Here is a 12,346-nt window from a genome sequence, read left to right on the forward strand (position 1 = left end):
TAATGCTGTGGGGCTGTTTTGCTGCTTAAGGCAGAGGGAACCTTGTTCATGTAATGGGAACATGAAGAAAGAAGATCATGTTGACATTTTGAGGGATATGTGAAGAAATCTACAGCAAGTCTGGCTTTAGGTTGGGTCTTTCAGCAAAACAGTGACCCAAAGCACACATCCAAGTTGGTTCAAAGCTTTACGAAGGACATCAGAATCAAGGACCTGAAGAGACTCTCTCAGAGCCCAGATCTCAATCCTTTTAAGAATCTATGGTAGGAGCTCAATGTTAAGGTCCTTGCTTGAAAACCATGGAATTTGGATAAGCTGGAACAATTTTCCATGGAGGAATGAGCTAGGATCACTCTAAAGACATGTGCCAACCTAGTTAGGAACTACAGTAAAAGGTTGCTGTCAGTTGTGAGTCAGAAAGGTTACATGATTGACTATTAATTGTCAGAGAGCTAATAATTTTGGCCTTGTCATTTTGTTTTTTCTTGTTTGAACTCAGTGCATCAGTAAAATAGCTTCATCAAACTTTGTGGACATTTTGTCTTTGTTCTTTTGGAAGTATTTATACTATGAACACTTTAGGTACTGGTCATTTTCTTGGAAAAACTAAGGGTTTTGTTCAATTTTAATAAAGAGGGCTAATAATTATGACCTTAACTGTATGCGTGTGGGTGTGTATGTACTATATGTACTATATATTTATTATATATACTAGTATTATAAGTATAATTTGTATAAATAAGCATGTATAATTCAAATGCTCGAAATGACCTCTATGGCTTTAGTTTAGATGAACACGGCACTAATAAGACCCTTTTCTAAAGGTAGTAAAATGATTACAGTCTAACCAAGGTGGTTGTGAAAGCATGAGAAGTAGTATCATAGTTGTCTGGTACAGATCTGTGTAAATTAAGTATCACAAATATTTAAACAGTCTATGTAAGGGTGTCGGCAGCTGGAACAACATTCCACTAGTTTACGAAAGATCATCCCGCTCATCATGATATTCATGTTTTCTTCAAAATAAAAGTGATTTATTTGGGCACAATCACAAGAAAAAATTTGCGTAAGGGTTATTTCACACTAACTCACCCAGAGCCTTGCAGGTCATGCCACGGATTTCCATTAAAAAGTCAAGCAACATTAAAATCGATTTCATTTAACCATACTTATTGCTAAGTCTTGTCTTATGTTAGCCCATTTCCAGTTCACTGTAACCAATGGACAAATTACAGTAGAAATTTGGGTCAGGTGAGCATGTTTCAGAGCAAATTTCTAAACAGTATATACCATAAATGATACTTTTCTTTCCACTTGCCAGAGTCAATGCTAATAAAGGGCAAATATTGTGAAAGTAGGCTACTTACTTGTAGGCTACTATGTTTTTTAACCAAATTGTTAGAGAGTAGGAGGAAATGAAAGAATTACACAAACAAGAGTGACTCTTGTCTAGACATCAGGGTGGAAGTAATGATGTAAATGTGGCTGATATAGGCTACGGACTTCTGTAAGGGATTGACTCATCTTTGACTTCCAAAGCACAGACTTTTAATTATAGTTCATTGTAGCAGATGTCTGTATTTGCCAACGTGGTTCTTCTACAGTGAATTATCAGCCTAGGCTTAATGCAATGTGTCCATTCATGTCCTTAATACAATGAGTACCGGTCAGATAAACTACAGAGGAATTCAGGCAGCGTGCAAGCAAAGGCATTTCACAGTATATCATCACAGCAGCTTAGATATTTTGTGATCAATGAGTTGTTATCTCTTCTTATTTGATAATATGAATACTGTACCAACCTGCATGTTTTTGAAGGTATTATCCGAACCATGAAATCCACCCAACTTGTACTTGATTTCTGTCGGTTTTCTGCAGTAAAAAGACACAAAGACTGTTCAGTTTTGGAATGAAGAACATCATGAATGGATGAACATGAAAAGATGGGCAGGTCTATTTAATCTTTTGCTTTTTTTGGCCAAAGGTTTCTGCCTTTTTTCTATTTTGGCCAAAGTAGTACTTTCAGGTTCTGGGCGAAAGAGAAAAAAAGCAGAAAATTTTGGTTGAAAAAAGCAAAACAATACATAGGTTACACTGAAAGTCAAAATCCAGCACTTAACACATAAATTCAATGGTAATGAAAATGAGGAATAGTGACGAAAACAAAGTTTTCTTGGCTCTTCTGCGCTGGTCCGTATAGACAGGTTCTAACAGTTTGAGCAGCAGCAGATCAACAGTGAATCACTTAAACATTGCCCTCTGCAGCCGCATTCTACCTTACATACTTTCTAGCATTTACTGATTTAATAGATTTTTAACAGAAATAACACAAATAATTCAGAGTAACTAATAATCTTTTTTTTTTACCTCATGTTCTGAATGTTGTAAATGTGTAAACAAACAATCATTGAATACTGCTGAAGTTTATGGCTGTCTTCTCTAACTGGCAAACACTAAAGCGACTTGTGTGCTAACAGTGCCCCCTGCTGCAGCAACTTCAGACTTCTAGACAGGAGTTCCAACACCACATCCACAGGCTTTACATATTCAGAAAACACAGTGCTTTTCTTGGAGACGCACTGGAATTCAGCTTTAGATGGCTTTGGGAAACCATGAAGTAATATGTTTTCATAATTTTACAACTTTTAATCTTTAATATTGAGCAAGCAATTGTAAAGGAAATTTGTCCTCTTGGATGCATCATCTGCATTATTATGTTGAGAGCATGAATTAAAAAAATAATTTAAAAAATGTATACACAAAAGAATGCTTGCTTTATTAAGAACACTTTGTTGAGTAGAGATCAGTTGTGGGCTTTATGTGGTCAGCAATAAAGCAAAAATAATGAAGCAAAAATAAGCTTTTCAAATGCTCTAAAATCTTCTAAGTGAAGCACTGATGGCCAGATTTACATACAAGCACAAAATGTGCCAGGATGCGACCATAATATGTGCCCACAGCGCACCTGAAATGAACGTGAAATTTACTAAGATGCCAGTTAAACACATAAACCCTACATACTCACTGCTTCCTTCTAGTGCACAGGAGTTAAAAGGCATTGATTTAATGTAGCTGTCAACAAGCTGGAGACAAAACAGAAAATGAAAGCTCAGTAACGATGACATGTGGCTGCATCACAGCATGTTTTGGGCCCCAGAGCGTTAACAGTGTTATTCTGATGGTAAACATTCTTTCAGCATGTTTTTGAGGCTTGTACTTGGGTCTAGCCACTGTCTGCTGCCATTTTAAAGGAAGTATCTGAAAAACACATCTTTTGGGACCACAACACTAATTTGTGCCTAACTCTGGAGAAAAATAGATAGAAAACAGGCCATCATGAGCTGCTTGAACATTTTTGCTACCACCCCATGTTTTAAGTGGCCCTCCCACAAATGCATGAGGTTGTGTTTACGATGCACACTGACCATAAGCTGCACTTTTTTGGCTTCTTTGCCAATTTCAAATGAAACACAAGGGCAGACTGCATTCAATTTGCATCAGAATCTAGGCCTGTCACAACTATTACATAATTGTGTAATCAAAATCATTTTACATGATCGTAATTATTTGAGCATATCACATATTTTTAAGCTAACTGTAATCATTTTCTACAGTTGTTATGTCACAGTTATGTCGTTCCTTGTTCATTAAAGTTGCGTAAAAAGGGTGCAGATTTGACCGCCTTTAATGACGCACAAACTACTCTGCGTCTGATTCATTAAACTTTCATACAGTGTGGGAACAACTGAAAATTTGATCGCCAATGATAAATCAGCATTAGTGCCTGAAATCAAGCACCAACCTACCAGAACCTCATTTACATATCATTTACTTGCAACAAGGCCTAATTCATGCAGATGTTTTGGTAGGAAGCCAATAAAAAACAGCATTCCATGGCTCATGAGAGAATGGCTGTGCTCGTAGGCGGATTTTAAGGACAAGCAGTGAGGTTAGGTTTGGTAAGTTTGGGTAAGGTTAGGTTTTCTTAATGAATGTCCGTATTAAGTCTACTTCATGGAACATGACATTAGTTTAATTGTAAAGATAGGCCAAAGATGAAATATCTGTGAAATGTCTGTGAAATTTGCATGCGCCTGTTTTACGAGGGCAATTATGCTGCAACAAACAAAATAAATTGTGTGCGCTGGGTTGAGGCAAATAAGTGTAAATGAAAAAAAGCAGTAATGCATTTATTGAGACATCATGAGGCTTATGAAAAAAAAAGTTCTAACTTTTGCCTTGACATACTTAGACCTTTTTAGTAGGTATGCTGTCAGAATTTCAGCATTTTTTTTGCTTATAGCTACACTCTCGTCAAGCTTTAATCTACACATGATTCTGTCTAACTGTAGACATTTGTGTGAGTGTGCATGCACTATCAATTGGCCAGTACAACCAGTGTCAGCTAAGTAAGCATAGTTAGCAAATTAGGTGGCTAATCAGCCAATTTGGCACATATTTTAATAGTTGCAAACAATGAACAAGAAAAGGCAATTAAATCCATCCATCCATCCATCATCTAAACCACTTAACCTTCTGGGTCGCGGTGGGGTGCTGGAGCCTATCCCAGCTGTCACTGGGCGGAAGGCAGGATACACCCTGGACAGGTTGCCAGTCCATCGCAGGGCAGACAGACAGACATACACAGTCACACACACACACTCACACCTAGGGGCAATTCAGCATGTCCAATCAGCCTGACTGCATGTTTTTGGACTGTGGGAGGAAACCAGAGTACCTGGAGGAAACCCATGCAGACACGGGGAGAACAGGCAAACTCCACACAGAAATGACCCTGGTCATTGGGCAGTAAGAATACTCACAGGGCTGCTTGCCACTGAGCCTTCATGTAGAGATGCGCTCTCTCTATTCGGATGTTGTTGGCAAAGTGCAGTCGTTTGGGTAGATGCTCCTTTAGATAGGGCTTCATCGGCTGATCCGGAGCTCTGCACTTGAAATGGAGGGGGGACATTAAAAAATAAAAAGAACTGAAACGGAAGGGGAAACAACTATGACCAATACAAGACTATTAACTCTGTGTGAGGAGATCCATACCGACAGATTCTTCACCAGTCCTTCATAATTGACTGCAAAAAATGAAAAGACAATTAATAAAAAATGCGAATAACACATTCTACACACTCACCCCTACACATAAAGTGAGGGGCTACTATTCAGACACTTTTGTTTTTCTTATTTGATATACTTCCAGCTCATATATCCACTTCAAATTTACACACACAATGTTTCACTTTTTGCTTATAAATATGACCAATAAAGTATGTATTTATAGCATAAACAAAGATGTTTAAAAAACAAAACTGATATTGAAACAAAGTATTCAGACACAGTATTGAAAATACATATATGTAAAAGTTAACTGGGTTATTCTACTGAATTGGCTAAAAATCAAAGTTGAAAACAAATGACTGAACATTCCATTTTGTCACTAACAAAACAATTACAACACTACTTAAATTGTACAAAATGTTTCAGTACTGGCAATTTTAGATAAGATAGAGCCAGTATATGACTAACAAACATAGCTTTAAACAGTTGTACCCACATAAATTTATAATATTTTGATTAAAACACAAAAAAAATTACTTTATGGCAGAAAATATGTGCCCCGGTAGTGACGACTCAAGCTGCTTTCACACGGAACGCAGTACTGCTGGGCTCGCTGGTCATGTTAGCAGCAAACTGCTTTCAAACTACTTGCAATATGAGAAGCGCTCCCCGGTCAGGTGTGAAAATTGTTGTCACTTTCTGATAAAACTAACCTTTCGAATAGCGATAGACACACCTACTGCTTTCCTATTAGCTACCCTGAGACATGGCCGAAGTATTTTCAACTTCACATGAACCTGCATAGCGCTCTAACATAGCTGTTAACTACTAGTACAGATAGTACTAAAATTCTGAGTTGAAATCCTAATTACTGTTTTAGTTGTTACTTCTTTTCTTGATCTCAGGGAATTCAATTTACACATGTTAACAAAATTCATACTAAATATTTAAATATTCAATTCAACTTGCACATAAAATTAAAATTCCACTAGAAAAATTCAATTTCAAGTAGTAAAAATTCATTTTTTACTTCTAAGAAATGAATTTTCACTAGTAAAAATGTCAGTGATTTCATGTGTAAACTGAATTCCTTTGTAAAATCCATTGTAAATTGAAAAATAAGATTAAACCCTAAAACTGTTTACAATAAAATTGATTTGAACATGTAATTCAAATCTCAACCTGTCAAATTACTCAAGCTAAACCTACTTTCAAAATCTGTTTTATGAACCTGGCCCTATGTGTGTAAATCTGAATAGGATATATGCACTGAAAGTATTTTGAAAAACAAAAACATGTCTGAAAACACTTCCACACACTGTCCAGAAGGTCATTACAGAAGGGACTTACAAGTGAAGAAGTCTTCAGGAAGCTGTTTGGGTCGCACTCGTGCCGCTGGGCCCTGAATGACTATGAAGTCATCAGTGTTGTCCTGATAAGACGAGACGTAAGCAGCTCTTTTATTCGAGGCTTCCTCCATTCCTGGTTTCCAGATCCAAAGCAACAACAGAAAAGACAGAGATAGGGACAAGATACGAATGTGATTTGTCTGCTATTTTTATGTCAGTTCCTTGCTCATTTTATGATGTATACTGTTAGTACTATTAGAGTATTAAAGCATGCATTTTACAAACAAATTAACCATGATAATCCAACACATCTGTGTTACAGGCGTGGATGTGGTTTTGCATGAGTTGGCACCAGGAGGGGGTAATCTGGAGGCATGATCAGGTTAGGCCCTAATGCTTCCCTGGTCTTGTTTATGTTCTCTCTACCAGCATGGAGAGCTTAGATATCTGAAATCAAGCTCAAAAGAAATTCAACTGTTTGATTCCGAGCAGAAAAGCCAAACCCTGTTTGTATTTGTATTTCTTAAGAACATTCACTCCAGATCTTGGCCTGCTATGTTGTCTGGGAAAGAACTGTGGTCCTGCTTCGCTATTTTTTTTTTTTTTACTGCTCATCTACTGTCATCAGTTGTTACAACCTGCTCAAGCTGCAAGCACAGTCTGTCAAGAGGCAATTTTTAAAAGAGGCAGATGCTGCTAGGAGAGGAGAAAAGCATACTGTAATGTAGCGTTCCCTTGTATTTGATGCAGATCACTGTAATAAAAATGTGTGCCCACTAGCATGAACTGATCTTGCATTCACGTGGAAGCAGGGCTGGGCAATATGGCTTCTCAATACGTAATATATATCCTGATGTTTACTTTCTCTAACAAGACAGTTGAGCCATTTTGTCCCCAGTGGTGGAGGGAGGAGACTCTCTGGACTGTACATTAGCAGCAGCTCTCTGTGCTGCACAATTTTAAAAATCAGATTGAATGCTTTTGATACCTTTCAAAGACCTGAACAAAACAAAAATAATACCATTTCGCATTAATGTCCATTTTATTTGCCCATCAGCTGTCAGTTTCTGACCACACAACCACGACGGGCTGGGTAATTTTGGTTGGCGGACTGTTTTGAATTAGTTTGCTACATAAAATGACCTGTTCTTTAGGAACCATCTAATAATTTAATTAGGGAGGTCCCAATTTTTCTCTCCACTTCCCTGCCCTTCTGTCCAATCTGAGAATATATGAGTCCCTAATACTGAGTATTAGCTGATACTGAATACTGAGTGTAATCCAGGGATTCCCAAACTTTTTATCTTGAGGCCAAAGTGCACTGTTTGTAGTGGGCAAAGGGCCGATATATCTAAATACATCATTGCTCTCTGAGGAAATACATACAATACGTTTTTTTGAGATTTTTACTTTGCCTATTAGTATTACAGTAAAATTGCCCCATTTTAATATGTATGTAATGTGACATTCTCAACTGATCTGTTTTGATTTTTCAAATCTATTTTAAGACCTTACAGAACTTTTTTAAAGGATCCTGCATAAAGTATAGCATCATTGAAAAAGAATGCTTAACAATCAGACGGGTGGTCCTCAGCTACTGGTATTACTTGTTGGGACACGCTTTCACTCACTAAGCTGCTCACTCAACCCTTAGCAAAAGCCTACCCATGTGGAAAGCATTGCCTTTGGGGCATCACTAAAACACCTTACATGGAAATAGGGGAAGGACATCTAAAAAACGTCCCACTCAGCTTAAGCTTCAGCTATGTTTGGAAAAGTTTACATAAACAGTATTTCCAAATGTATTTATGAAAACATATGTGTAAATCATGCACTTATCAGCCATTTCATCTGAGCCAGGTCACTCATGAATGAGGCCTATAAAGTCTGACATGACATGACAAGGTACTGTCGGCCACACTGACTTCTGACTATGAAATATACATCAATCTTTCCAGTATGGCTAGAGTAGAGTTTTTAAAAATTGTTTCCTGTCCACTGTCCACTATATTACACACAATTACCTTGTTAATCCACCTTGTAGATGTAAAGTGAGAGACATCAGCTAATCTGTTGCTGCACAGTTTGTGTGTCATCCTCTAGTCCTTCATCAGTGGTCAAAGGACGCTGCCCACAGGACACTACACAACACACACTAACACACCACCACCACGTCAGTGTCACTGCAGTGCTGAGACTGATCCACCACCCAAATAATACCTGGTTTATGGTGGTCCTGTGGGGGTCCGGGCCACTGAAGAATAGGGTAAACGGGGGCTAACAAAATATGCAGCAGCAGATGTGACTACAGTGTGTAATTGTAGAAATACAAAGTGCTCCTGTATGGTAAGTGGAGCTCATTAAATGGACAATTAATGTAGATACAAGTAGGGATGAACGATTTTAGATAATTATCTAATTGTGATTGTTTTTTTTTTACCAATATTGCGATTATGATTTAAATTGCAATTGTTTTCTATAAATTGAGGTACAGGCCTTTTTTGGGCTAAGAAGACCAGCATATATTTTTCCTGGCTTGAGGCTTTAAGGCTTAACACAGCGCCAACCTGCCAGCTATTTGTGGTTGTGATGTCACAGCACATGGATGTTTGGTTGCTTCTGATTAGTTGAATTAATCTAAAAGCAAATTGCAATTTTGATATAAAAATGTTTAATCTTTCAGCCCTAGATACAAAATGGTGTACTTAATAAAGTGCGGGTCTGTGTATGTAATAACATACATAAAAATATAAATATTAAGCAAAACAACATTACCATGATCAGAGAGAAGAATCAGGTTTACGCAGTTGTGGAGTTTTTTCTGCTTCAGGCCATCCATTACCAAACTCATCATCATGTCAACTCGCATTAGAGCTTTAATCACCTACAACACAATACACATATGTAACAAAGACTTTTTTCCACACATGAAGTTCAAGACTTCACAGAGCTATCATTCAACACCGACAATACTGTAACAGATGTTGAATAAAAGCTAAATTACTTTTTGATTACAACCCTTTCATCCTCACATTGCTTCAATGCTCTGAGACAACCCCATGTATGAGGACAATGCTACTTTATTAATGTTGAGGGTGTTTATATACTGGGACCTGAAACATGTCTAAATGGCCTCCAGTCTTTGCACAGGGGGTTCTATTTTTATTGATTTTGACCTTACAGCTTCAGACAGTATAGACTGTATCCGGACTGCATTTATTAATTATTTATCAATAATTCAACGTCTGTGCTAGTATACCAACTGAACACTTCATTAAGTATGCCTCTATATTTCTGCATAAATTTGACCTAAAACGTAGATAAAGAGAACCAAATTAAATAAACGACACAAAAATATTAGACATGGTCATTTATTTATTAAGGAAAATGATTCAATATTACATATTTGTGAATGGCAAAAGTACGGAAATCTTTGCTTTCAGTATCTGGTGTGACCCCCCCTTGTGCAGCAATAACTGCAACTAAGCGTTTCTGTTAACTGTTACTTAGTCCTGCACATCGGCTTGGTGGAATTTTAGCCCCTCCACACAAAACTGCTTCAACTCTGTTGGTGGTTTTCCTCCAATGAACTGCCTACTTCAGGTCCTTACACAACATTTCTAAAGGATTAAGGTCAGGACTTTGACTTGGCCATTCCAAAACATTAACTTTATTCTTCTCTAACTGTTCTTTGCAAGAGCAACTTGTGTGCTTAGGGGTATTGTCTTGCTGCATGACCCATGTTCTCTTGAGTTTCAGCTCACTGACAGATGTCCTGACATTTTCCTTTAGAATTCGCTGGTATAATTCAGAGTTTGTTCCATCAATGATGGCAAGCCATCCTGTTCCGGATGCAGCAAAACAGGCCCAAACCATGATACTACCACCACCGTGTTTCACAGATGGAATAATGTTTTTATGCTGGAATGCAGTGTTTTCCTTTCTCCAAACATAAAGCTTCTCATTTAAACCAAAAGGATCTATTTTGCTCTCATTCGTCCATTAAACATTATTCCAGTAGCCTTCTGGCTTGTCCATGTGATCTTTACCAAACTGCAGACGGCAGCAGTGTTCTTTTTCGAGAGCAGTTGCTTTCTCCTTGCAGCCCTGCCATGCTCACCATTGTTGTTCTGTGTTCTCCTGATGGTGGACTCATGAACATTAACATTAGCCATTGTGAGACAGGCCTTTAGTTGCATAGAAGTTACGCTGGCTGACCTTGTAGACTATTACACGCCTTGCTCTTGATATGATCTTTGTTGATTGACCACTCCTGGGGAGCGTAACGATGGTCTTAAATTTCCTCCATTTGTACACCATCTGTATGACTGTAGATTGGTGGAGTCCAAAATCTTTAGAGACAGTTTTGTAACCTTTTCCAGCCTGATGAGCATCAATAACTCTTCTTCTGAGGTCTTCAGAAGTCACCTTTGTTCGTGCCATGATACATTGCCACAAACATGTGTTGTGAAGATCAGGCTGTGATAGATCCCTGTTCGTTAAATAAAACAGGATGGTCACTCATACCTGAATGCCATCCTATTGATTATCAACTGACTAATTTCACCTTCAAATTATCTGCCAATCCTAAAGGTTCACAAACTTTTGCCACACACAGAAATGAAATATTGGATCATTTTCCTCAACAAAAAAATCATCAAGTCTAATATTTTTGTTTCCTCTGTTTAATTTGGTTCTCTTTATCTACTTTTAGGAAAATCCAATTAAGTTTTAGGTCAAATTTATGCAGAAATGTAGAAAATTCTGAAGGTTTCACAAACCTTTAAGCACCACTGTAAGTGTGCTTTTTAGTTCTACAATTACAGACTGTAGTCCATCTGTTTCTCTGCATACTTTGCAGGAGATTTTAACCATCTCAGTATCACTGCTGGACTGAGAACAGTCCACCAATCAAAAATATCCAGCCAATAGCGTCCTGTGGGCAGCGTCTTTTGACCACTGATGAAGTATTAGAGGATGATTAACACAAACTGTGCAGCAACAGATGAGCTACTGTCTCACTGCATCTATAAGCTGGACCAACAAGATAGCTGTGTCTGCTAGAGTGGACAGCAAGTGTTTAAAAACTCCAGCAGCACTGCTATGTCTGATCCACTCATACCAGCACAACACACACTAACACACCACCACCATGTCAGTGTCACTGAAGTGCTGAGAATGATCCACCACCCAAATAATACCTGCTTTGTGGTGGTCCTGTGGGGGTCCTGACCATTGAAGAACAGAGGAAAAGCTGGCTAATAAATAATGCAGAGAAACAGATGGACTACAGTCTTTAACTGTAGAATTACAAAGTGCTCCTATGTGGTAAATAGAGGTGGTAAAATAGGCAAAGAGTGTAGATACGAGGTAGGTGTTCTTAGTGAAGTGGCTTGTCGGTGTACATACTTACTATGCAGCCAGTCAAATGGTCAGTTTAGTGGGAATTTGGCTACTGATTTGGCTACTGATCTATTTAGACATGAACTAGCATCATCAACATTCTGGGCTACAGAATGTTGTGCTGCTATTAGCTTGTTGGAGGTAGTTAACTAGCTGGCTAGCCAGCAACTACATTTATTACTAAGTGTAAGGTAATCTGAATAATCATTTTGGGGGCCAGTCATTCAGTCCACTGTGTGATATTTGACACATTTAAGTGTTCATACATAGTTAGGGCAAACAGTTATTCTGACACTTTTATTTCTGTTATTTAATATACTTCCAGTGTATATATCCACACATACAGAATTTTGCCTTATCGGCCAAGTAAGGGTAACAGATGCAGATTTCTACAACACAATGACCCCAAACATACAGCCAAAATGACTCAAGACTGCTTTCTAAAAGGTGAAGTTGCTTGCGTGGCCTAGCCAATCTCCTAAGTAGAATCCCATTAAAAATCTATGGAAGACTTCATTACCTTG

The 12,346-nt window shown here is 38.0% G+C and overlaps 1 protein-coding gene across 1 annotated transcript in view; it reads right to left on the reverse strand.

Annotated features, from left to right (window-relative positions):
* The window catches only part of enpp1 (ectonucleotide pyrophosphatase/phosphodiesterase 1), an 84,426-nt gene that overhangs the window by 27,257 nt on the left and 44,823 nt on the right, over positions 1-12,346 (reverse strand). The window contains exons 12-16 of the mRNA XM_036561113.1: positions 9,195-9,303; positions 6,421-6,552; positions 5,056-5,087; positions 4,824-4,951; positions 1,803-1,872 (exon numbers count right to left, since the gene is read on the reverse strand). Coding sequence (XP_036417006.1) covers positions 1,803-1,872; positions 4,824-4,951; positions 5,056-5,087; positions 6,421-6,552; positions 9,195-9,303 — 471 coding nt within the window. The remainder of the gene's footprint in view (positions 1-1,802; positions 1,873-4,823; positions 4,952-5,055; positions 5,088-6,420; positions 6,553-9,194; positions 9,304-12,346) is intronic.

This window comes from Colossoma macropomum, unplaced genomic scaffold, assembly GCF_904425465.1.
Source record: "Colossoma macropomum unplaced genomic scaffold, Colossoma_macropomum, whole genome shotgun sequence".
NCBI classification, from domain to species: domain Eukaryota; kingdom Metazoa; phylum Chordata; class Actinopteri; order Characiformes; family Serrasalmidae; genus Colossoma; species Colossoma macropomum.